Here is a 24,891-nt window from a genome sequence, read left to right as displayed (position 1 = left end):
TGACAGAGTTGAAATCTTCCATCTGCTAATTCATTCCCAAAGTGCCTACCATGGCCAGGGCTGGGGCAGACCAAAGCAGAAGCTGGGAACTACCCAGATCTACCATGAGGGTGGTAGGAACCCAAGTACTCATTCCTTGCCTCCCAGGAACATTAGCAGGGGAAGCAGCAGAGGATGGCTCAGGTCCCTGGGCCCTTGCTACCCATGTGGGAGACCTAGATGGTGTTCTAGCCTCCTGTCTTTGGCCTGACCCAGCCCTGGTCATTTTGGCCATTTGAGAAATGAACCAGTGGATGGAGGATCTCTCTCTCCATCTTTGTAACTGCCTCTCAAATAAATCAATACATCTTTTAAAAAGACAGAGAGGGAGATCTTTTATCTGCTGGTTCATTCCCTGAATGTCCACAACAGCCAGGGCTATGCCAGGGCTGTACGCCAGGAACTCCTGAATCACCCATGTCGGTGTCCAGGACTCAAGTACCTGAGCCATCATCTGCTGCCTTCCCAGGGTGCACATTAGCAGAAAGTTGGATGGGAAATGGAGCCAGGACTCGAACCAGGCATATGGGATACAAGAGTCCTAAATGGAGCCTTAACCACTATACTAAATGCCTGTCTCATTCTATTTCTTCACCTTTCACTTTAATACACTGTGTAATTTACTTTTTAAATTATGTTTATTTTTTTACTGTCCATCTCTTTCTGCTAGAATTTAAAATTGAAGAGGGAAGAAATAGTTGTCTTATTGAGTGAAGAACACCAATCATCCACATTTGCCAGTGCCTAGCAAAGGTAAGTACTTATGGGATGTTTCCTGAATGCATGAGTGATCAGCAGTTAGCAACAAAACTGGGTTAGTGTTACGGGTTGAATGCTTGAACCCTCCAAAAGAGGTATGTTCAGATCCCAAACCCCAGTATCTCAGAATGTGACTTTTTTTTAAAGATTCACTTATTTATTTGAAAGACAGAAATACAGAAGAAGAAGAAGAAGAAGAAGAAGAAGAAGAAGAAGGAGAGAGAGAGAGAGAGAGAGAGAGAGAGAGAGAGAGAGAGAGAATCTTTCATCACTGGTTCACTCCCCAAATGGCTGCAATGGCCAGAGCTGGGCAGGCCCAAAGCCAGGAGCCAGGGGCGTCTCTGGGTCTCTTATATGTGTGAGGGGCCCCAAGCACTCAGGCCACCCTCTGCTGCTTTCCCAGAATCATTAGCAGAGAGCTGGATCAGGAGTGGAACAGCCAAGATTCAAACTGGCACCCAAATGGGATGCTAGTACTGCAGGCAAAGGCTTAACCTTCTATGCCACACTGCCAGTCCCAGAATGTGACATTCTTTGACATAAGGTCTTTACAAGGGTAATCAAGTTAAAATGAGGTCTTTAGAAGGGGTCCTGATCCAATATGGCTAATGTCCTTGTTGTCAAAGCTGGAAATTTGGACACAGACACAAGATAGTCACATAGGGAGAATACCATGTGAAGATAAAGACCCAGATAGGATAATACATGTATGATCCAAGGATGCCAGTTTGCCAGCAAGCCACAAGCATGGCACAGGTTCTCCCTCACAGCCCTCAGAAACACCTTGCCAGAGTTGGGTGTTTAGGAAAGTATTTAAGTTACCACTTGGGACAACAGCATCCCATATTGGAATGCCTGATGTGTCTCCTAGCTTCTCCACTTCCAATACAACTTCTCACTAGTATGCACTCTGAGAGGCAACAGGAGATGGGTGAAGTACATGGGTTCCTGCCACTAACGTGGGAGACCTGGGGAGTTCCTGGCTCCTGGCTTTGGCCTGGTCCATTCTTGACTGTTGTGGGCATTTGAGGAGTGAACTGCTTATGGAAGCTCTCTTTGTCTCTCTGCCTTTCAAATGACCATAACAATCAACCATGCTAGCTTCCAGACTCTGACACTACATTTTGGTTATTTTAAGCCATCCAGATTATGGTGCTTTGTTATGTGAGTCTAGGAAACAAATACAATTAATCTATAGATGTTTGGGCAGTTCTAAATTAGGTTTGGAAACCTAATTAGATATGGAAGTACTCATAAATTGTAAAGTAATATACAAAATATAATGATTAAATAAGCATATCTCGTGAAAGGGTTACCTATGTGTGCTCAAGACTCAGTAGGACAGTGCCTGGATTATGCATTTTTTTCTTTTCTGCACACCATCCCAACCCTTCACCATCGCCATCACACAAATACATCTGCTCCAAGTTGAAGGGAAATTCCTAGCTTCTGTTTCTCAAGCAGGATTCCATTAGGCCAACTCATCTGGGAGCTTTTTCTCCAAGCCTGAACTGGCCCTTGGATCGTACTTATTTATGACCCTCTCCTTCGAGGGATGGGCTTTTGCTCGAAGGAATTGGGTTCAGGCAGATCACTCTTCCTCCAGATATCCACATGCTTTGCCCAAGGAGAGCGGGGGAGAGGGTGGTTGGTGTCTTTCAGCAGGCGCTGTGGTGTTCATGCTCTCTCAGCAGTGAGAGCAATGACTCTGCGAGAGGGTGAACATGGTGATCATGGGCTATCAGGGATCTTTCAGGGGTTTTTTTGGGGGGGAAATGAGGGTCCTCAATTTCCACTTAAAATTTTATAAAATAATTCAGATCACCACCACCTAGGCCATTTGGCCTCACAATTGCTAAGAGTCTGAAAAAAGTGCTCATAGGTACCAGGAAGGAAAGGGTTGACACTGGGGAGAATTGGCCACCAGAATAAGTGAGAGGGCTGGGTCCCAGGCCTCAGGGCAGAAGCCAAATTTAGCTCACTGGAGTAGGGCACACAAAGGAAAGGGTTCCTGGCAAGGAAAAAGCCAAGACTCTGGGGTGAGAACTGTGAGTGAAGGTTAGAGACTCTAGCTGTGACACTGATTTAGAAGTGAACTCACAATCTCTCATTTGCAGCTATGGTTCTGAACAGGATTCACAGCCGATCATTTATTAAATGTTAAGCACCTGTGATAAATTCAGACTTGTACTAGGCACTGCAGGGTACAGAGATGTTGGTTATTAAGGAAATCACAGTCTGGTAAGGGAGAAATTAAAAATAAATCCAGGAGTAGGAATGTGGCACGGTGGTTAAGACATTGCTTGGAATGCACACTATCAGAGTGCCTGGTTTGAGTCCTGGCTACTCTACTTCTAATCCAGCTTCCTGATAATGCACACCTTGGGAAGGAAGCAGATTGTGGCTCAAGTATTTGAGTCCTTATCACTCACATGTGAGACATGAATGGAAGTCTGGGCTCCTGGCTTCTGCCTGGCCCAGCCCTGGCTTTTGCAGGCATTTGGGCAGTGAGCCAATGGGTGGACAATTTTTCCATCTTTCAAATAAATGGAAAAATTGATTAAACCTTAAAAAAACTCCATAACAATAAGTTTGTTAAGTATAATAGAAGTATGGCAGAAGAAGGAAACATCAGTGGCTAAGAACTCAGATTGTAGATCCAACACATCTGAGTTTAGATCCTGATTCTACAATTGCAGGTTGAGTGACCTTTCCAAGCCACTAAGCTTTTCTGGACTTCAGTTCCCTTTGTCAATGGGAATACTAGTTCTTACCTATGGTATAAGATAGGACAATCCAATTAGATCATACACGCCTGGTAGCCAGTAAATTCCCAATAACATTCGTAATTATTTATAACAATAATGAGAATTATTACAGTTATTTGTGGAAAGGTAATATCAGGAAATGATTCCAAGAAAAAGGTGGCATTTGAGTTGAATTTTGAAGAACAGAGAGGTTGGCTGGCCCTTCCCTGGCCTTGGACGCACTGCGTGCAGATTTTGTACAAAAAAGAACACACTCACACACACACACACACACACTGATTCCCAGCCCAGGAGCTGCGGGGCGAGGGCCCAGTTCGGCTCCTCGGGCATGTACATAGCCGCGTTTCCTCTCCCCCCACAGCATCCATCAGTCCTGTAACATGCTCCTGTTTGTTATGTTATGTTAGGAAGAAGCTAATGAATTGCTTGTATGTGTAGGATTTTTTTTCCCCAAATTATTTATTCATTTGAGAGAGAAAGAAAGAGTGAGAGTGTGTATGAACATTCCGATCTGCTGGTTAACTTCTCAGTAGGGGCTGAAACTGGGAGGCTGGAACTTGATCCGGGTCTCAAACATGGGTGGCAGGAACCCAATTTCTTGAGCCATCACCACTACCTCCCAAGGCTTACATTACAGGAAGCTGGAGTCAGGAGCTAGAGCCAGGAATTGAATCCAAGTACTCTAATGTAGGATGTGGGCATCCTAACCAATGTCTTAACTGCTAGGCCAAATGATCACCCCTGAATTTTTTTTTATTTTTAATTTATACATGGAAATTGTGCATATTTATGGGGTACAGTGTGACATTGCAATACATGTCCACAATGTTTAAGGATCAGATAAGGGTATTGGCGTATGTGTCACCTCTGACATTTACCATTTGTCTTGGGAACATCCCAAATCCTCTCTAGTAAGTATTTTGAAACACACAATTAAGTGTTGCCAGCCATAGTTATTCCTACTCTGCTACAGAACATTAGACATCATTTCTGCTATCCAACTGCACCTCTGTACCCCTGAACCATCTGCACTTGTTTTTTAATTATGCCCTTCCGGATTTCTCAAAAGGTTTTATGTAGGATGATGAATTCAGTGATAGGAAGTTTCTTTTTGAATTTTATTTAATTATTTATTTAAATGGTAAAGTGACAGAAGGAGAGATATTTCATCAGCTGGTTCACTCCCCAAATGCCTGCAACAGCCAGAGCTGGGCCAGGCCAAAGACAGGAACCAGGAATATGGGTCTCCTTGTGGATGGCAGGAACCCAAGTTCTTGGGCCATCATCTGCTGCCTCCCAGGGACATTAAAAGGAATTTGGATGGGAAGTGGAGTTGGGACTCAATTCTAGGCACTCTGATATGGGATGCAAGCAAGCCAAATAGCAGCTTAACCTGCTGAGCTGAGCCACAACACCCACCCTGAAGTTATGTTTGAGATGCCTGTGGCCAGCATAGCATGCTTTGACTCCTTTGCCCTCCCTCCCTCCCTCCTTTATTTATTTATTTATTTGAAAGAGTTACAGAGACAGAGACAGATCTTCCATCCAAAGGTTTACTCCCCAAATGGCTGTAACAGCCAAGGCTGGGCGAGGCCTAAGCCAGAAGCCAGGAGCTTCCTCCAGGTCTCCCACATAGGTGCAGGGGCCCAAGGATTTAGGCTATTCTCTGCTGCTTTCCCAGGTGCATTAGCAGAGAGCTTGACTGGAAGAGGAGCAGCTGGGACTTCAATTGGTACCCATAGTGGATGCTGGCATTGCCGACAGCAGTTTAACCTGCTGTGCCACAGTGCTGGCTCCAATTCTTTATGTTTTTAAAGATTTATTTTGTTTACTTGACACGCAGAGTTCAGAGAGATCTTCTTCTTTCCCTGTCTCTCCCTCTGTCACTCAGCTTTCAGTCACACACACATGCACATGCGTGTGCACACACACACACACACACATTGGATCTTTCATCCAATGGTTCACTCCTCAAATGGCTACGATGGATGGGTTGGGCCAGGCCAAAGCCATCAGCCTGGACCTCCATCTGGGTTTCCCACATGGGTGGTAAGGTACCATGTGCTTGGACCATCCTCCGCTGCTTTCCTAGGCACATTAGTAGGGAGCTGGATCAGAAGTGAAGCAGCTGGTACTCAAACTGGTGCTCATGTGGCATGCCAGCAATGCCAGCCCATCAAAATAAATCTTTGAGAAAAAAAATTAGAGGCTGGCATTGTGGTGCAGTGGGTTAAGCTACCAGGTGATCAGCAGTTTGTGAAGGGGCCAGAACAGAGCTGTACTCAGCAAGGCTAGGGGTGCTGAACAAAGTGCTCCAGACTGGCTATTGCAGCAGCAGCAGTAGCAGAGGATAGAGGAGTGGAAGCACAGAGAAATGTCATGAGGTGCAGGAGCCCTGAGAGCAGAATTCTGAGTAGGGAGAAATGAGCAGGGCTATGGATAAGCATAAGGGGCAGGGGCAAAAGTACCAAGAAGGGCTGGCCTTGTGGCAAAGCGGGTTGAGCCTCAACCTGTGATTGTGGCATCCCATATGAGTGCCAGTTTGTGTTCCAGCTGCTCCACTTCTCTGCTAATGTGCCTGGGAAACCAGCAGAAGATGGTCCAAGTGCTGAGGCCCCTGCATCCATATGGGATACCTGCAAGAAGCTCCTGGCTCCAGGGTTTGGCCCTGTCCAAGCCAGCCCCTGGCTGTGGCAGCCATTGGGGGAGTGAACCATCATATAGAAGATCTCTCTGTCTCTCCCTCTCTCTCTAACTCTGCCTTTCAAATAAATAAATCACCAAGAAAATTGAAGAATCCAGAGTATACTCAGCAAACTTTGTTTTGTTTGAAAAACTGACATCCGAGTCTGATTTACCTAGGAAAAACTGGCCTTAGTAAGATAAAAATAAAAAACTAGCATTCCACAAAAGAAAACAGTTTGGGAGAAATTATTAGCCTAATAGATAAAATGTGATATGGATATAAATAAAGTAAAACTGATAATAAATCTCTGTTGTAAATTATTATAAAAAAGAATTTATCCAAATTAATTTAAGAACAAAGGAGTTGCAGTAAAATAAAATTTAAATATTTAGTTGTATTCTGTGGGAGATGAATATACAAATTATGTGGTCATAATCAACTTTACCATAAAACACACCTTTTGTATGAAAAGTCATGCAACCTTTTATTTATATATATATAAATGCACATGCATACACATATATATCTATAATTCTGATTAACATGTTTGAATAATAAACCTACAATCAAAGCATCCTTGGATAGGAAATGGTGGATTAAAATCTCCCATGCTTACCTGTTGTATCAGTTGGGTGGGTCTAGAAAGCAGCTGGAATTCTTTGTCTACAGCTTGAGAAGTCACGGCTTCAAGTAGATTCAAAAGTCATCACTGTGTTAAGTATTAATCTGTTTCCTTTTGCATTTGCCAAAAATATTCATGCACAGTGGGACCTAATAAATGCTTGTTGAATGTTAATTTTCTCTCTAGTCAGGCCTACAAGCATTACAAACACAGACACTGTAGCTGTAGTATCCAATCATTTTATCAATTACTAAATGCCTTATAAAAACAAATTCACAGCTCTTAGAGTAATAATCAGAATGAAACTGAGGCCCACCAAAACTTTGACAATTTTAATATAATCACAGGTCCCACCCAGAAATAGATTATGTCCAGCTGTTAAGGTGGCATGTTTTTGTTTTAATCTTCCTCACTACGCACTGAACTTAAATTTTTCTTAGGATTTTTTTTTTTCTTCTTAAATCTGCTCCTGTAGGTTTCCTCATTCTCCACTTAGCAAGGTGATGGAAGATCTGGAGGAAACATTCTTTGAAGAATTTGACAACTATTCCTATGCCCTGGAATATTACACCCCGGAGTCTGAATTGGAGGAGAAGACCCACCTGGGAGCTGCTCACTGGGTCTCCTTGGTGTTATATTGTATAGCGTTTGTCCTGGGAATTCCAGGAAATGCCACTGTCATTTGGTTCACGGGATTCAAGTGGAAAAAGACAGTCACCACTCTCTGGTTCCTCAATCTGGCCATTGCGGATTTCATTTTTGTTCTCTTCCTGCCCCTGTACGTCTCCTATGTGGCCATGAATTTCCACTGGCCCTTTGGCATCTGGTTGTGCAAGGCTAATTCCTTCATTGCCCAGTTGAACATGTTTGCTAGTGTTTTCTTCCTGACAGTGATCAGCCTGGACCGCTATATCCACTTGATCCATCCTGTTGTGTCTCATCGGCACCGAACCCTCAAAAACTCCCTGGTTGTTATCATACTTGTGTGGCTTTTGGCTTCTCTGATTGGTGGTCCTGCCCTATACTTCCGGGATACTCTAGAGTTCAATAACCACACCCTTTGCTTTAACAATTTTCATGAGCATGATCCTGACCTCACTAAGATGAGGCACCACGTTCTGACCTGGGTGAAATTTATTGTCGGGTACCTGTTCCCTTTGCTAACAATGAGTGTTTGCTATTTGTGCCTCATCTTCAAGGTGAAGAAGCGAAGCATCCTGATCTCTAGTAGGCATTTCTGGACCATCCTGGCTGTGGTTGTGGCCTTTTTGATTTGCTGGACTCCTTATCATCTGTTTAGCATTTGGGAGCTCACCATTCACCACAACAGCTATTTCCATGAGGTACTGCAAGCTGGAATCCCCCTCTCTACAGGTTTGGCATTCCTCAATAGTTGTTTGAACCCCATCCTTTACGTCCTCATTAGTAAGAAGTTCCAAGTTTGCTTCCGGGCCTCAGTTGCTGAGATACTAAAGCATACATTGTGGGAAGTCAGCTGTTCTGGCACAGTGAGTGAACAGCTCAGAAACTCTGACACCAAGAATCTATGTCTCTTGGAAACAGCCCAGTAAGTTATGACTTTTCCACAAATCAGTATAAGGCTTTTTGTGTGGGTCCCTTGACAGATGCTTTCACATTATATTTGGTTCGAAGATACAGAACTGACCATATATTTGTTGTTTTTGGTCAGTTTAATGGCATCACATTTATATGTCAACATAAAACTTAGGAAGGATCTGTGTATTTTTTTTTTCTGCAACTTAAGTGATTTGTGTCTCCTGCTAATTGTACCACAGTGAATTAAATCTCCACTGTTGAAGTTTTGTTACTTTTAAAATCTTAATAACTTTTAAAAGTCCTAAATCTTAACACTAAATGATTAACTAGCTTCAAAAATGTTAAATCTGTTTAATTTTGCACAAGTAACCTATTAGACATTCTTAAAATGCTATATACTTCTTTCTGTAATAATCTATGCATATAAACATTTATGAATAGTTGTAGAAGTTTGAAACAGTTTGTTCCAGTTAACTATTGATGCTTAATAAACTACCCCCAAACCTAGTTGCTTAAAACAGTAATTTATTATTCTAACTCACAATCGTAGGGGTCAGGAATTCAGACAAGGCCCACAGGGAGGTTCATCTTTCTACAATGTCTGGAGCCTCAGCTGGACTGGGATGATGCAATTGGCTGAGGTTTGCAGCAGCTGGGGGCTGGCTCAGCCACCCCCTTCCCCTTAGCTCTCCCATTCCGATACTACAGAGTATCCAGGCTTCTTATAGGGCAACATGGGGCTTCAAGAGACCCTGGTGTTAACTTCTAGTCATCTTAAAGGCTGTGAGGAACACAAGCACACAGTCCCAGCCACTGACCTCTGTGGGTTAAAGCAGGTACAGGCCTGCCCAGATTCAAGGGAGAGGACAGAAACCCTGACGAAGGAGTGTTGACAAATTTGAGCCCACTTTTAATTCTCTACAATACCATTAAAAAATGGCTTTGGAAAATCGGTTATGTACAACTGATATGGGATAAGATAGCTGGCTGAGCTGCAGGTCACGAACCATAAGCCCCTGCCCCATGTAACTCTATCCTACTTGTCCATTATATACCCCCTTTCCTGGGATGCCTTGTTTTCATCCAGGACCTGGGGAAAAGTCACCATATAAACAAGTATCTTAAGCTCCACGTGGAATTTTATGAATGTGTCATAAAACTCCTAGGTGACTGTACTACCTCATAAGAAGAGGTGCTAGGTCTGTCTCATCAGAGACCGAGACTAAAGGAGGTGCCAAGCTACTCCTTCTCTCTGCTTTTCTCCCTCTCTACTCAACTATGCCCACATGGTGTGTTTGCTTCCTCACCCTTTAAATAAACTATTATTTTGCGTACATGTGCCTGTTCTTAGATTGCTTCTCTAAGTAGAAGGAAAGGACCTGGAATAAAAAAAATTAGATCCTACCTCCCCTGCTTCACAAGTGCATTGAGATTTATGAGAACAAGTATAAACACACTGGCTTCCAGATAGGCTGACCCTCTTGTAATTTCAGAAAGCAGGGATGACATATGATATATTCCCACTTCTATTCCTATGTTTTTATAGACACTGCAATACCAATGAAATACATCTTTAGATCGGGGCCCTCTTTATTGTATTATTTCCAGCGTTCTGAGGCTCTCTGGTCCTCCAGAAAACAAGTGCTGCCCTCTGCTGGCCCTCATGATGTTGACAACCTGAAAATTCCTCCCATGGTTTTAGGTTTGGTCTTATTCACTGCAAGCAAGTATTGCCTGGTGGAGATGATTTTATTCAATTATTGTGTGTGATTAAATAAATTCTCTATTTTATAGTTTCCCACATTCAAGGTAGTCACAACATACAACCATACTGAGAGGAAAACAGCACTGACTGGTTCTACGAAAAAACTGACGTAAAAGAAAGCATTTATTCTATAGTCCATTATCTACAAAATTAGGGCTTTAAGAAATCAAACTCTTGTGAGAAATCACTGTAAAAAAATAAAGCCAAATGTTACACATATACCAAATGAGTTGTTGATGGGGTTGTTTTTCTAATACTTGTCTATGATGACTCATCACTTGCCTAAACATAGTACCATCTTCCCACTACTTGTCTTACCTGCACTCAGCTCAATCAGACTTCCAAATCTACCTCCACAACCAAGTAGGAGCCTTCACAAGAAAGCAAAGCTTAATAAGCCTGGGAGCCAGTTACCTGGATCATTTCCCTGCCAAGATGTAACACTGCTTCAAATCATATCAATATAAAGCATAAATTTAGATTTGCAATGTTAAGGTTTAGAAGAGGTTATAATTCTGGAAAGCCTTCCCTCCTCTGAAAGGTGTCCTAATAGCATTGTTCATCCTGTGTCACCTAACATCATTTTGTTTATTTAAACATAGAATTTTCCTTTTCATATAACTTAAAATATTCATCTTGGTAATTACCACAAAAATAACTGAAAATTGTGTTTTTATCTTGAGATCATTGCTTCCTCCCCTCTTGCTTCCTGGAAAAAAACCCAAATAAAGCCTATGACCCCAAGGATCATAAAGAGTTAATCAGTAATTCAGTAACTTGTACAGAACAGAAAGTTCCACAAATAAAACCCAAGGTTCAGCATAATCTTGTCTGACCTGCTATTCTTTTTAAGTGGAGAAAGGATGGCTAGAACAATGGGCTCTCACCTGGGCTTTGTGAGACCTGTCTAGCTCCTCAGGCTGTCACGCCAACCTTCCCCAGTGTGACTCTTACTTGGACTTCAAACTCATAGCCTCTCCTACCTGGGTCACACCCAAGCAGGATCCTAACAGATGCTTTTCCACAGCCAGGAAGGGGGCTAATGTTGCCCTTTTAACATTTTAAAATTTGTTTGAAATACGAAGTTAAAAAGGGAGATGGGGCTTCCTTCTGTGGTTGTGGGACTCCACATCGGTGTAGACGCCTAAGGACTTGGGCCATCATCCACTGCCTTCCTGCATATCAGCAGGGAGATGGATCAAAAGTGGAGCAGGTACAGGTGGAAGATTACCAAGCTGACCCCACAATATTTACAAGTGAGATTTTAACTGTACTTTTTCAGGTACCAGTTAATCCCAACATGAAGATGCAGGATTATGGCAAATCACATCGTGAGCATCTTGCACTGCTGCCGAACACCTCACTACGGGTACAGGATTGTACTGCAATTGCTAAATATCAAGAAAATGCCAAATCAGAATTTTATTATTTATGAATTACATACACAATGAATTCCTTCACTCAAAATGAAAAGTTAATATATACATGTATACCACCCTCTCATTCAATGAATTCAAGAGCCAAGCGTTATCTTTCAAGCTTTTATTTAAGTCAAACAATCCAGGATGGATTTTAGATCTTGTTGAAAGCAGCCACATCCATGGATTGCACATAGTCCTCAAAAGCCGTGATCTGTTCCTCCAGCATATCTGTTCCCACTTTGTCATCTTCAACTACACACTGTATTTGAAGTTTCTTAATTCCATACCCCACTGGAACTAGTTTAGCTAAAAAAGAGCATTAAAAAAAAAAAATCTCAATTAGAAAAGTCCTGTTGGTTGGCAAAACTTCAAACTGCATGCAAATTCCATGATGCTTCATAAAGAAAAAATTAAACTCACAGGAGCCCCAAACCAAGCCATCTGCTTGAATGCTTCTGACACACTCCTCCAATTTTACCATATCTGTTTCGTCATCCCAGGGTTTCACATCTAGTAAGATGGAAGACTTGGCAACAAGTGCAGGTTCTAAAAGCCAATAATCATCATTATTAAAACACTCAATAACTTTTTTTCACCCTAGTCCAATTGGTTGATTTGGGCCATCTCCTTGTCTACACAAATCAGAGTACATCTCATGTGTGTCACACATATGCCCACTTTCGGTTTTGCTAAGAAAGAGGTGTTTAATTGTGTAACAGTTTCTTTCCCACAGTGGAATGCCACAACTGCTACCGTAAGAACAGCTGCAGACCAGTAGCTGTGGAAGTTTTAAGTGGAATAACCTCTATGGAAGGTTTTAAAGTACCGTTGTAGTCAAGGAATGTGGAGGAAATTACTTTGGGGCCAAGCAGTTTACCCAATCACGAAATAAAATAAACAGTAATTATAAAGTAGCTTACTTTTGGCTTTCTTTGACTCATACTGTGCAAGTCGTTCTTCCCTTAACCTCTTTGCCTCTTCACTTTCCTGTAAAAAAAAAAAAAAAAAAAAAAAATCAATGTTTCACAAAGCTGATTGCTTCTTTGTATAAAGTTAACAGTGTTGGTCATCACACAACAAAAACCCAGTTTTATCAGAAAAAAGCAAATCCATCACGAACTCAGCCGAAAGATGGTGATTTGATTTTAGTCATCATGTAACTGGTGAGAATTTTTTTTATACATTTTTTTTTTCTATTTGAGAATTTTTTAAAGGCAGATTGTAGAGAAGCCAGGCATCAAGTCCAGGCACTATGGCTCCACAACCTGTGTTTATGCACAATGATATGCCATACCTCCTCATCATCAGATCCAAAGAGGTCAATGTCATCGTCATCTTTACTATCTGTGGCTCCACTTCCTGTGGTGTCTTCCACATCCGCAGGGCCATACTTGCCCAAAGCTTTTTTTATTCCTGGCAGGCTTTAAAAAAAAAGAAAAAGAAAAAAATCACCCACTATCAGGTTGGTTTAACATTCTCCCCCTCCCTAGGACAATTTGTGTTTTCAGAACTACTAATCACTAGGTCCCTTTTGTATTAACAAGTTACCCTTTTGAGACTCCCAAGTAAAGTTAACTTCTCTATGTTTAACTCCTCACCCAGCAAACATTAGTACCATGTGAAACATATTCGATACTATGATTTACTCTTTCAGTATGAATATTTCTGTTCAAGATTTCGTTAAGTTTGCTGTTGCATTCTTAGTAAACTCGAGTCCACTTCCTCAAACTTCTACCCTTGCTGGCCCTTTCAGAAGAAGGGCCACTCTCTCACCCCAGAGGCACCCTCCCCCACCCCCCAGGGCAGGGTCGAAGCACACTGACAGGGCGGGGGTGGGGTGGGGGGTGCTGCACTGCTGTTGTCCATCTTCTCAATGGAGGGCTTCAGTCTCCTGGCCTTCTAAGGTCACAAAGCAATTTAGCTTACAATAGCCTAACAGAAGTGGCGCGGCCGGGCCCACATGTGAAAATCCCGATCAAACTTACAAAGCGGTCTCATTCTCCAAACAGACATAAAACAAAGGTTGCTTTACCTGGCCTTCTCCTTCTCGTAGGACTTGATGTGATTATACCAGCGTAGGGCATGACACAAGTCGGCAGGCGGCGGGCCGGAGACGGCTTCGAACACTGCCACATCCGCCTGGGACGGCACATACCTGCCGAGGACGCAAAACCGACGCCTTTTAAAAGACGCCACATCCGCCAAATCCGCCAGCGGGAACACGTCCACGGATCCCCGGGCTACCCAAGCTTCTTCAGTCCTTTAGCTCCCCTTCTCCTGAGCCATGCCTGTCACTTACGGACCTCCGACCCTTGCAAACCCAGCACAGCTCTACCTGCATCCGTTACCAGGGCAAAGCCGCGGAAAAACCAGGGGGGATCCTAGCGGTACCCTTGTCCCCTCGCAGCCCCCTGCCCCACCGGCCGCCGGAGACGGAAAAGCGGCGCTTTCCACCTCAGCCCCGGGCCCGGCCTCCGCTGGAGGCTGGGCCACGTGGCCCCGGCCGGCCCGGGCCCGGGCAGCTCCTCAGCCGGCCGCTCCCGGCCCGTCCGCTCACCCCTCGATGTAGCTCTTGTCCGCCAGGTAATCGTTGAGCACCTGGAGGCCGGCGGGGCTTTTCAGGTCTCCGAAACCCATGGCGTCAGCTGTAGCCGGGAGCTGAGGGCAGCGGGGCAAAAGAGCGCAGGCTACGGCGCCCGGCTCTAAGAGAGAAAAAAAGGGCCCGAGTAGGCCGGAAAACTCCTTATATAGAGACGGAGGCGTTTCCCTCCGCCGCACCCGGCCGAAGGTTAAAGGTCAAAGGACGTTAGTCTTCTCCTTCCTCTACGTAAACAAATTGAAGACTCAGAATTAAGTGGCACACAAATTGTCCGTGGGCTTTTCGTCGTATAGCAAAATAAATTTAAAAAACGAGTCATTTCTCAAATTCGTACCTCCACGACGCCCGAAGATCGCGGGAACCGCCCCCTTGGAGCTCCGGAGATGACCGAAGGCGCTCGGTCTCCGGGTTTCCGGCCACTTCCGGCGGAACTGCGGACCCGAGTCGTTCCGTCTCTGGCGGCTGCGACCTCCGTCCCGCCCTCTGTCGGGGCTAAGCGGGAAATTGTCGAATGTGGGGTTTCTGGTCCCTCCTGGGTTTCCGTCGCCTGGGCCCGATTGACGGAGTTAGCCGAGGCCGCCATATTGAATAGGCGACCCGGCTTCTGAGAGGGTCGGAGCGGTCCGGACAGGTAACAGCGCAGCCTCGGCAGCTCCGGGGAGAAGGTGAGGTCGTATTTGGGTCGGAGGGCTGAGGTTTCTCAGCCAGGGGGTTAGTTTTTGGCAGGAGGACTGTTTCATCTGGCCCGGGACACTCATTCTCCTCTTGTCCTTGACTGGGCACCGCCTCCCTCCTGCCCGGCCCGGGAGTCCCCACCAGCCGGCAGGTGAAGGCTGTTAGTGATGCTCTCTGCCCTGAAGGAGCAGAGGGGAGGAAGAGGGTCCGAATGCAGGCGGTGGGCCAGCTTCTCCCTGCAGGCAAAAGCCGATCGTTCCCTTCGTAGGAGAAGGCCGTTTTGTCCCCGGTGGGAGGAGCTGTGTCAGGTGACTAAGACCTAAAAAGCCTAAGATAAGAACTTCCCCACGAATTTCCACATATCGTACCTGGGACTGTACATCATTGCTTAGTCGCCGTTGATTTTGCAGCCGTCATGCCTCTGATCTTTGCTTTTTTAATTTTTTTTTTTATTTTTGTTCCATTGACGACCTTGGGTAGCACTTTTTATCCCTTTCACTGGTGGGGAAACAGCAGGAGGACTTTTAAAGGTAGCTCACGGTCGTACTGCGAATGACACAGCTGTGTTGCTCGCCAGTTTCAGGGATCGGATCTGATGCATGTACTGTAAGGTCATGGGTCAGACCCAACTCTGCAGACACACAAGTTCAGAGTATAGCAAACAACGTGAGTTGTTAACAGGTTTTCTTTTTGTGCAAAATTTTGTTTTTAAACCGAGTTGTCGTTAAGTAGAGTGGTAAGGGTGGCAGAGAACTTGCACTTCTCACTTCCAAGAAAGTGATCTCTTTATGAATTATGGCCAGAGATTGGAGATTCACTGGTTATTGAACCTGTGCTGTTAAGTCAGAAATGAGTCCATAAAGAAGACTAAGGTGGGTGACCGATTAGGAAGCTATCAAGAAACTTCAGATAGGCTGGTGTAGGAGAGCCTCGGGACAGGGAGGAAGCTCTTAAGCCAAGATTGGAAGGATGAGGAGGTTCCAGAAAAATCCAAGGGAAGAACATGTCAGTCTGAGGCCACAGCCAATAGGGAGAAGGTTGGGGCTGTGGGGACATTGTGGAAGAGAGAGGTTCCATCTGCTGGTTCACTCCCCAAATGGCCGGGGTAGCAGGGACTGGGCTGGGGAACGAAGACTTCAGGAAGAAGCTCAATCTAGGCCTCCCACCTGGGTGCCAGGGACCCAGCAGGAGGCATCGCTGCTACCTCTCAGGGTGTGCATTAGCAGGAAGTTGGACTCAGAAGACAGAACTAGGTATTGAACCTTAGTAACTCCAGTGTGGGACTAGAGTGTTGTAACTGGCATCTTAACTGCAAGGCTGAATGCCCACCCCAGATAAATACATGAAAAGCACATATCAAAGTGTGGGCTCTGTAGTATTACATTTGCTTCTGGATGTTCAACAAACAGCCTGTTTCTGCTTATTTCCTATCTATCTAAAATGGGCACCTACTTTTAATGTTGTATGTTTATGATAGTATTAAAGGTTTTCAAATGTATTGTGAAATACTGATTGTTGATTTTGAATCTGTTAGTGCTGATTAAACAAATTGAGTTTTGCCTTTATATCATCAATAGTTTTTTAAAGAATTCATTCTTTATTTGAAAGAGTTGGAGGGGCCAGTGCTGTGGCATAGTGGGTAAAGCCGCCACCTGCAGTACCAGCATCCCATAGGGGCGCCGGTTCAAGTTCCAGCTGCTCCACTTCTGATCCAGCTCTCTGCTATGGCCCGGGAGGGCAGTAGAAGATGGCCCAAGTCCTTGGGCCCCTGGACCCGCATGGGAGACCAGGAGGAAGCTCCTGGCTCCTGGCTTTGGATTGGTGCAGCTTTGGCTATTGCAGCCAACTGGGGGATGAACCAGTGGATGGAAGACCTTTCTCTTTCTCTCTCTCTGCTTCTCCTTCTCTCTCTGTGTAGCTCTTTCACATAAATAAATAAATAAATCTTTAAAAAAAAAAAAAAAAAAAAAGGAGGGAGAGACAGAGAGATCCTCTGTCCACTGGTTCACTACCTAAATGGCTGAAGCCAGGAGCTTCATCCATGTTTCCCATATAGGTGGCAGGGGCCTAAGCACTGGGGCCATCTTCCACTGCTTTCCCAGGCAATTAGCAGGGAGCTGGATCAGAAGTGGAGCAGCCAGGACTTGAACAGGGACCCATATGGGATGCTGGCACTGCAGGCAGCGGCTTTATCCGCTTGGCCACAGTGCTGGCCCCTATTTATTTTATTTGAAAGACAGAGTCATAGAGAGAGACAAAGAGAAAGAAAGGTCTTCCATCTGCTGATTCACTCCCCAAATGGCCACAATGCCTGGAGCTGGGCCAATCTGAAACCAGGAGCCAAGAGATTCCTCTGGGTCCCCCACGTGGGTGCTGGGGCCCAAGGACTTGTGCCATCTTCTGCTGTTTTCCCATGCCATAGCAGAGAGCTGGATTGGAAATGGAGTAGCCAGGACTTGAATTGGCGCCCTATGGGATGCTGTAGTGCAGGCTGGGGCTTTAACTGCTATGGCATAGCACCAGCCCCAAAAGTGTTACTCTTACAATTTATTTTACTATCTAGCAGTGTTTTAAGTTTCATCATTTCTCTATTGTAGGAAAACAACAAAAACGCCCTTTATACAGAATTAGGTATCCCAAATTTATACAATAACTGCTTCTTAGCTTCTTGACGTTGTGTAAGTCAGTTAATATATCTGAGATGAAATAGCCTTATCTACAGAGTTTGACATAATGTATGTGAGGTGCTTTGTTTTATTTAATTTTTATTTATTTGAGAGACAAAGACCTCCCATCTGCTTGTTCACTTCTGAAATGCCTACAACAGCCAGGGCTATGCCCTGCCAAAGCTGAGAACCAGGAACTAAATTTATATATGCATGGGTAGGAAGCTAGACTCGGGAGCTGGAGCTGAGTATTGAATCTATGCACTCTTATGTGGGATGTGGGAATCTTAATTGGTACCTCTCTCTCTCTCTTTTTTTTTTTTTTTTTTTTTTTTTTTTTTTTTAAGATTTATTTTGTTTGAATGACAGAGAGAGGGAGAGACAGAGATCTTCCAACCACTGGTTCACTCCCCAAATGGCCATAATTACTAGGGCTGGGCCAGGCTGAAGCCAGGAATCTGGAACTCCATTCATGTCTCCCATGTGGATGGCACGGGCTCAGGTATTTGGGCCATTATCTTCTGCTTTCCCAGGCACATTAGCACAGAGCAGAATTGGAAGCAGAACAGCCAGTACTCCAACCAGCAACCTGCTGCACCACAACCCCAGTCCCATTAATCAGTGTGTAACTGCTAGGTAAATGCCTGCCCCTAAAGTACTTTACAACTGTAAAACAGTGCCCAAAAGTTTGTAAGTACATGTTTTCTGACAGTAATATAATTCTTTCTTTAATTTTTAGCAACATGTTAAGGATACCTGTAAGAAGGGCCCTAGTAGGCCTTTCTAAATCTCCTAAAGGATATGGTGAGTTTTATTTTTTAAATTGGGTTTGTAAGTGTTAGATTTTTATCTTTGTGAATTTGTAGGTCTATGTACTATTTACTATTTCTTCAAAGGCCTTAAATCTATTATTTGTTTTAAACAAAAAATAGATGCAAATTATCTTAAGTTGACAGAATTATTTTAAAAATACAGCTTTATCTTAAACAATTTACAGAAATTATCATGAAATGAAAAGTATTAGGAAATACCTGTCAATGCCAAAATGGAAAAATCAAGTCATTCTGTTTTTGAGAAGTATTCTTTCCTTGAACTTATTTTCTGTTGTATTAAAATATTCAATTTAATGTATTAAAATTAGACAACCACATTCTACTTGCCAATCAGGATAGAAAAAGCTTAGTGTTTTTTTTTTTTTTAAGATGTATTTATTTGTTTATTTGAAAGATAGAAAGATCTTCCATCCATTGGTTCATTTCCCAAATGTCTGCAATGGCTGGGGCTGGGCCAGGCCAAAGCCAGGAGCCAGGAGCTTCCTCTGGGTCTTCCAGTGGGGGCAGGGGCCCAGCCCAAGCACTTGGGTCATCTGCTGCTGCTTTCCTAGATGCATTAGCAGGTAGCTGGATCAAAAGTGGAGCAACCAGAACACAACTAGTGCCCATATGAGATGCCAGCGTTGCAGGTGATGGGATTAATCTGCCTGTGTCACAACATTGGCCCCCAAAAAGCTTTGCTTTTTTTCTAACTCAGTATTGTAAAAGTTTAAGGAATAGTATAAAATGAAGAAAATTTTTAGGCTTGTGGATAGCATTAATTAATTTATTGTCATCCATTATCAATAAATTCTACTCTGTTAATTTGTTTTTCACTTCATTGTTTTTGATGGTCAGTTCGAACGACTGCCACAGCCGCAAGCAACTTGATTGAAGTGTTTGTTGATGGTCAGTCTGTCATGGTGGAGCCGGGAACTACTGTCCTCCAAGTAAGCAAAGGTTCTCATTCTTTACTTTTGTTTGTGTGTGCTCTGATTTGGGGGGGGGGGGGAGCAGTTTATTTCCTCATACTCTTTATTTACTTCTAAAAAAAACCTACAGAATTACATAAAAGTACTTTGATTTTCTTGGCATTTCTTTTTTTAAAGATTTATTTAATTGAAAGGCAGAGTTACAGAGAGGCAGTGAGAGAGAGAGGTTTTCTATCTGCTGGTTCACTCCCCAGATGGCCACAATAGCCGAAGCTGTGCTGATCCAAAGCCAGGAGCCAGGAGCTTCTTCCAGATCTCCCACATTGGTGCAGGGTCCCAAGGACTTGGGCAATCTTCTGCTGCTTTCCCAGGCCATAGCCGAGAGCTTGATCAGAAGTAGAACAGCCAGGACTTGAACCGGCCCCTGTATGGGATGCTAGCACTGAAGGTGGCAGCTTTACCTGCTACACTACAGTGCTGGCCCCTCTTGGGTATTATTTATTTATTTATTTTTTCATTCTTAGGGAACTGTGGTAGTTCTTTTATTTTAGTTGTACTCTCCAACTGAATACCCAGTAAGAAATTTGAAGTTACATGAAATAAATTATTTTACTGTAGGTAATAGGTACTTTAGGTAAGTTTGTGAAAAGGTGATCTTTGTTGTGGGCTTGCTTAATGCTTTTTAGTTTCATTTAACCTTTATATTGTTTTTTGAAGCTTATTTATTTATTTATTTATTTATTTGAAAAGTACAATGGCAGAAAGAGATCTTCATCTTTTTTTTTTTTTTTTAAAGACTTATTTATTTATTTGAAAGAATTACAGAGAGGCAGAGAGAGAGGTCTTCCATCCTCTGGTTCACTCCCCAATTGCCCGCATGGCTAGAGCTGGGCCAGTCCGAAGCCAGGAGCTTCTGGGTCTCCCAGGTGATTGTAGGGGCCTAAACACTTGGGCCATCTTCTGCTGCTTTCCCAGGCCACAGCAGAGAGCTGGATCAGAAATAAAACAGCCAGGACTTGAACCGGCCCCTTTATGGGATGCTGGCACTGCAGACTGGGGCTTTAATCCACAGCGCCAGCCCTGAGATCTTCATCTGTTGCTTCACTCCCCAGATGCCTGCAAAGCCAAGGCTAGGCAAGGTGCACCCATAATTATGAACTCCAACCAGGTCTCCACATTGGTGTCAGAAAACCAAATATTTGCGCTATCATCTGCTGCCTCTCAGATTCACTAATAGAAAATCGGATTAGAAGTGGAGGCAACTGATTGGCGTGTGGAGTTCTGAGTAAAGCCACTGCCTGCAATGTTGGCATCCTATATTGGTGCCATTTGAGTTCTGGCTGCTCCACATCCAGTCCAGCACCCTGCTAATGTCCTGAGAAAAGCAGTGGAAGATGGTCCAAGTGCTTAGATCCCTGCCACTCATGTGGCAGAAGGCACTCCTGGCTTCTAGCTTCAGCCTGGCCCAGCCCTGGTCACTGAGGCCATTTAGGGAGTGAACCAACAGATAGAAGATTGATCAAATCTCTCTCTCTCTGTCTCTCACTCTCTCTCTGTGGCTCTTTCAAATAAATAAATAAATCTTAAAAAAAAAAGAAAAAGTGAGGCCGGCGCCGTGGCTCAACAGGCTAATCCTCCGCCTTGCGGCGTCGGCACACCGGGTTCTAGTCCCGGTCAGGGCGCTGGATTCTGTCCCAGTTGCCCCTCTTACAGGCCAGCTCTCTGCTGTGGCCAGGGAGTGCAGTGGAGGATGGCCCAAGTCCTTGGGCCCTGCACCCCATGGGAGACCAGGAGAAGCACCTGGCTCCTGCCATTGGATCAACGCGGTGTGCCGGCCACAGCACGCCAGCCGTGGCGGCCATTGGAGGGTGAACCAACGGCAAAAGGAAGACCTTTCTCTCTGTCTCTTTCACTGTCCACTCTGCCTGTCAAAAAAAAAAAAAAAAAAGTGGAGATGAGACTCCATGTCATATGCTGTGATGCAGGTTACATGTGCCCAAGTGCTCACTTAACCCACTGTGCCAGAATGTCCACCCCCTTTCTACTTTTAATAATTAAGAATGTGGGCCGGCTCCGTGGCTAAACAGGCTAATCCTCCACCTTGCGGCACCAGCACACCGGGTTCTAGTCCCGGTTGGGGCGCCGGATTCTATCCCGGTTGCCCCTCTTCCAGGCCAGCTCTCTGCTATGGCCCGGGAAGGCAGTGGAGGATGGCCCAAGTCCTTGGGCCCTGCACCCGCATGGGAGACCAGGAGAAGCACCTGGCTCCTGGCTTTGGATCAGCGCGATGCGCCGGCCGCAGCGACCATTGGAGGGTGAACCAACGGCAAAAAGGAAGACCTTTCTCTCTGTCTCTCTCTCTCACTATCCACTTTGCCTGTCAAAAAAAAAAAAAGAATGTGTCCTACAAACTTGGTAAAATAATGGTAATGTGTTCTTAAATTTATATCCCGTATGTTTAATTTTTCCAAATTCTTTCAGAAATAACAAATTTGGTCATAGAGAGTTGATGCTTAATTTCATCTGCAAGTTATCACAGAGCTAAATGTTCTTTGTTTAATTCAGCAGTCATTTCTATACTATCTGCTAGGCATAGACATGTAAGTACTAAGTATTTCATGTGACAAAAGTATTTTAGCAAGGGTAGGAGGCTGGTAATCCCTAAAGATTTTAAAGGATGAATAGGTGTGTTTATATGTGAAGAACGAGGATGTACATTTTCTATGAAAAAATAATTAGCTAAAGCTGGAAACTTGTTGTATTTAGGACGCTTCAAATTGTTTGCTATTGATGGAACATAAGATATAAGTAGAAGATGAGATGACAGAAAATCACGTTATTGAGGAAGGAAACGTCCAGTCATAAAATACAACATCTATGATGCAAAAGAGCTGGTAGTTTGACCCATTGGGAGTTTTGGTGGCTAGCAAGTAGTGTGACAATGACTGTAGAGGATGATGTAGAGGTTTGGAGAATGGCAAAATTGGAGTGAAAGACAGGGAAAAAGTATTAGTGGAGTAGAAAATAAAAAGATCTAAAATAGTAGCATTAGGAATAGAAACAAGAGGGGAGATTTAAGGGAGAACAAGATTTAGACAAATAGGCATTTTGGACTGATGGAAAGGAGAGGAATTTTTGTGGTTTTTCAGGTTTTGTTAGTCTGTTTGAGGCTATATGTGGAGAGCAGAAATAGATTGAATTTAAGCTATCAGTAGAATATGTGCAAAGGCTTGTTTAAATCTGAAGCTTGGAAAAATGCATGTCCTCAGGGCTGCAGATAATCATATGGAATATAACTGAGTGTGAAGCTTGTTCATTACTATGCAAGGATATTTCAAAAAGTTCATCGAGGGATGGGTGTTGGGGCATAACAAGTTAAATTGCCAACCGTGATGCCTGCCTCCCATATTGAGTGCCTAGAATTGAGTCCTGCCCCTACTTTCCATTTAGGTTCTTACTTCTAGCTTCTTGCTTCCCATCTAGCTTCTTGCTAATGCACCTGAGAGGCAAGTAATGATGCCCCAAGTACTTAGGTCCTGCCACCTACATGGGAGACCTGGATGGAGTTCCTGAGTCCTGGCTTCAGCCTGTAGGAGGGCATTGGGGAGTGAACCAGCAAGTGAGAGATCCTCTCTCTGTCTCTCGCTCTCTGTCATTCTGCCTTTCAAATAAATAAATCTTTTTAAAAAGTCCATGGAAAAATAGAATTAAATGATAAATTTCTTTTGGTGTAAAAAATTTTGGGCCGGCGCCGTGGCTTAACAGGCTAATCCTCCGCCTTGCGGTGCCGGCACACCGATTTCTAGTCCCGGTCAGGGGGCTGGATTCTATCCCGGTTGCCCCTCTTCCAGGCCAGCTCTCTGCTATGGCCCGGGAAGGCAGTGGAGGATGGCCCAAGTCCTTGGGCCCTGCACCCGCATGGGAGACCAGGAGAAGCACCTGGCTCCTGCCTTCGGATCAGTGCAGTGCGCCAGCCGCGGCAGCCATTGGAGGGTGAACCAACGGCAAAAAGGAAGACCTTTCTCTCTGTCTCTCTCCTTCACTATCCACTCTGCCTGTCAAAAAAAAAATTTTTTTTGAACTCTGTGAAGTATTTTATAATATGCATTTCCACAAACTTTGAAAACCTATCTTATGCATGGATTTGAAAATGTTTTGCACCAAAATAAACTTGTCATTTTGAGGTACTCATATATCTATTGTATCTATCATATGTGAAACACTCAAAACATTATTGATGACAAAGTACTTGTAGTTAAATCATTGGAAATTAAGTAGGCTGTTTTAGAGTGAGGAGTGATTATGGATAAACTGACTCTGGAGGAAATCTGAACATCATTATAGGCTAAAAGGAGAAGGAACTTGTAGAAAATTGGAGGTGATAATTACAACAGGGCTAATGCCTGGGATTTGGCAGACAGGAACTGGAAAGGGCTTCAGTCACACTGAGAATGTGAGCCCTGGTTGGGAAATGTGGGGCCAAAGATAGGAGTGGATCACAGCCAGCTACGTGGTCTGAAATAGAGTCTCTACTCCCTAAAGTAGAGGAGCAAGGCAAAGAGAAGTCCAGGAGGAAACTGCTAGGTCAGTTGAACAGGACCTAGGGACAGGGGTGCAAAAGTGGATATGGAAGTCAGTCCTTCAACAGTCCAAGAGTACTTTATCCAGTATCTTCCATATAAACGAAGGCATACTGAGATCCTTCGATTCTCTGAGGCAGCTTCAGAACCAACAAGGATTGGGATCAAGAGGAAAGAGGAGGGAATTTCTTCAGTGACTGAAGAACAGATGAAAATAAAGAGATTTATAGATAGAAATAAGATGGTCCCATTTTTTTCCTTTTTTATTTGTATCAGTGACAACAGAGATGAGATCAGATTATCCTAATGCACAAGATTTTTTATTTTGTCTTCTAGGCATGTGAGAAAGTTGGCATGCAGATACCTCGGTTCTGTTATCATGAAAGGTTGTCCGTTGCTGGAAACTGCAGGATGTGCCTTGTTGAAATTGAGAAAGCTCCTAAGGTACTTCATACCAAAAATTCCACACCATTCTGTGGAAGGTAGAAATCTTGCAGCAATTTTGTTTAGAATCAATATTTAATTGGGGGGAGGGGCAAATTAATACTCTTCATTTTACATTGAAAACTCATTGATGGAAGTACTTTATAAACCCAAGCGCATGTAGCTGAAACAGATCTAGAGATTAATGAGGACTTCTTATGTCTGTCAGTATTTCCAAATGGTTCTATGACACACAGCTAGGATAGTCCCCAGAAGCAAATTAAAAGTGCTTTTGTGGTTCTGTTTTTCACTAGAGAAAAGAGTTGCAGTGAGGAGTTTCACTTTTCAGTAGTTTAATTGCATTTTGACATGTCAGTTTTAATTCCGTAGTATCTAGTTAATCAAAAGCAAAATTATTTTATGCTCTATTTCAGAGCAGAATTAAAAATGGCACTGACAGAATAAACTGAAGTAGGATGTCTTTTTTTTTTTTGGAATTTATTAGTACTTTAGATTCTCAGGGTCACAGCAAATGCATAACAATTACTAAAATTCTAATCAATTTCATATAAATGTAATATTAATAG

At 43.7% G+C, this 24,891-nt stretch overlaps 3 protein-coding genes and 2 non-coding genes across 6 annotated transcripts in view; 2 read left to right on the top strand and 3 right to left on the bottom strand.

Annotated features, from left to right (window-relative positions):
* The first annotated feature begins 7,377 nt into the window (after window positions 1-7,377).
* On the top strand, window positions 7,378-8,586 carry CMKLR2 (chemerin chemokine-like receptor 2). Its single transcript, XM_062201533.1, has one exon. The coding sequence runs from the start codon at window positions 7,378-7,380 to the stop codon at window positions 8,443-8,445; it is 1,068 nt and encodes a 355-aa protein (XP_062057517.1). The 3' UTR covers window positions 8,446-8,586.
* Window positions 8,587-11,723: 3,137 nt separating this feature from the next.
* On the bottom strand, window positions 11,724-14,334 carry EEF1B2 (eukaryotic translation elongation factor 1 beta 2). Its single transcript, XM_062190252.1, has 6 exons — window positions 14,175-14,334; window positions 13,650-13,772; window positions 12,912-13,038; window positions 12,538-12,604; window positions 12,038-12,163; window positions 11,724-11,923 (listed from the first exon to the last, which is right to left on the bottom strand). Exons 1-6 carry the CDS (start codon window positions 14,252-14,254, stop codon window positions 11,769-11,771), a joined length of 678 nt encoding a protein of 225 aa, XP_062046236.1. The 5' UTR covers window positions 14,255-14,334; the 3' UTR covers window positions 11,724-11,768.
* Window positions 12,271-12,403, bottom strand: LOC133768645 (small nucleolar RNA SNORA41). Its single transcript, XR_009867040.1, has one exon. It is a non-coding gene; the product is annotated as a small nucleolar RNA SNORA41 (small nucleolar RNA).
* On the bottom strand, window positions 12,703-12,781 carry LOC133768639 (small nucleolar RNA SNORD51). Its single transcript, XR_009867038.1, has one exon. It is a non-coding gene; the product is annotated as a small nucleolar RNA SNORD51 (small nucleolar RNA).
* Window positions 14,335-14,790: 456 nt separating the features above from the next.
* The window catches only part of NDUFS1 (NADH:ubiquinone oxidoreductase core subunit S1), a 34,160-nt gene continuing 24,059 nt past the window's right edge, over window positions 14,791-24,891 (top strand). The window contains exons 1-4 of one of the 2 annotated variants that reach the window (XM_062190230.1): window positions 14,791-14,881; window positions 18,297-18,361; window positions 19,228-19,319; window positions 24,218-24,325. In XM_062190230.1, the coding sequence (XP_062046214.1) occupies window positions 18,301-18,361; window positions 19,228-19,319; window positions 24,218-24,325 (261 nt within the window). In that variant the 5' untranslated portion in view covers window positions 14,791-14,881; window positions 18,297-18,300. Of the gene's footprint in view, window positions 14,882-18,037; window positions 18,060-18,296; window positions 18,362-19,227; window positions 19,320-24,217; window positions 24,326-24,891 lie in introns of those variants that run through there. The other variant, XM_062190238.1, reaches the window with a different exon arrangement.

This window comes from Lepus europaeus, chromosome 1 (genome assembly GCF_033115175.1).
Source record: "Lepus europaeus isolate LE1 chromosome 1, mLepTim1.pri, whole genome shotgun sequence".
Classification (NCBI taxonomy): domain Eukaryota; kingdom Metazoa; phylum Chordata; class Mammalia; order Lagomorpha; family Leporidae; genus Lepus; species Lepus europaeus.
The sequence above is the reverse complement of the archived record's forward strand: the minus strand, read 5'-3'. Positions and strand labels throughout refer to the sequence as shown.

Coding starts and splice junctions, on each gene's coding strand:
- CMKLR2 (XM_062201533.1), top strand. CDS start 7,378: ATGGAAGATCTGGAGGAAACATTCTTTGAAGAATTTGACAACTATTCC.
- EEF1B2 (XM_062190252.1), bottom strand. CDS start 14,254: ATGGGTTTCGGAGACCTGAAAAGCCCCGCCGGCCTCCAGGTGCTCAAC. Junction 13,039..13,649: donor TACGAGAAGGAGAAGGCCAG/GTAAAGCAACCT, acceptor TTTTTTTTAAAG/CCTGCCAGGAATAAAAAAAG. Junction 11,924..12,037: donor TGGCTTGGTTTGGGGCTCCT/GTGAGTTTAATT, acceptor GCTCTTTTTTAG/CTAAACTAGTTCCAGTGGGG.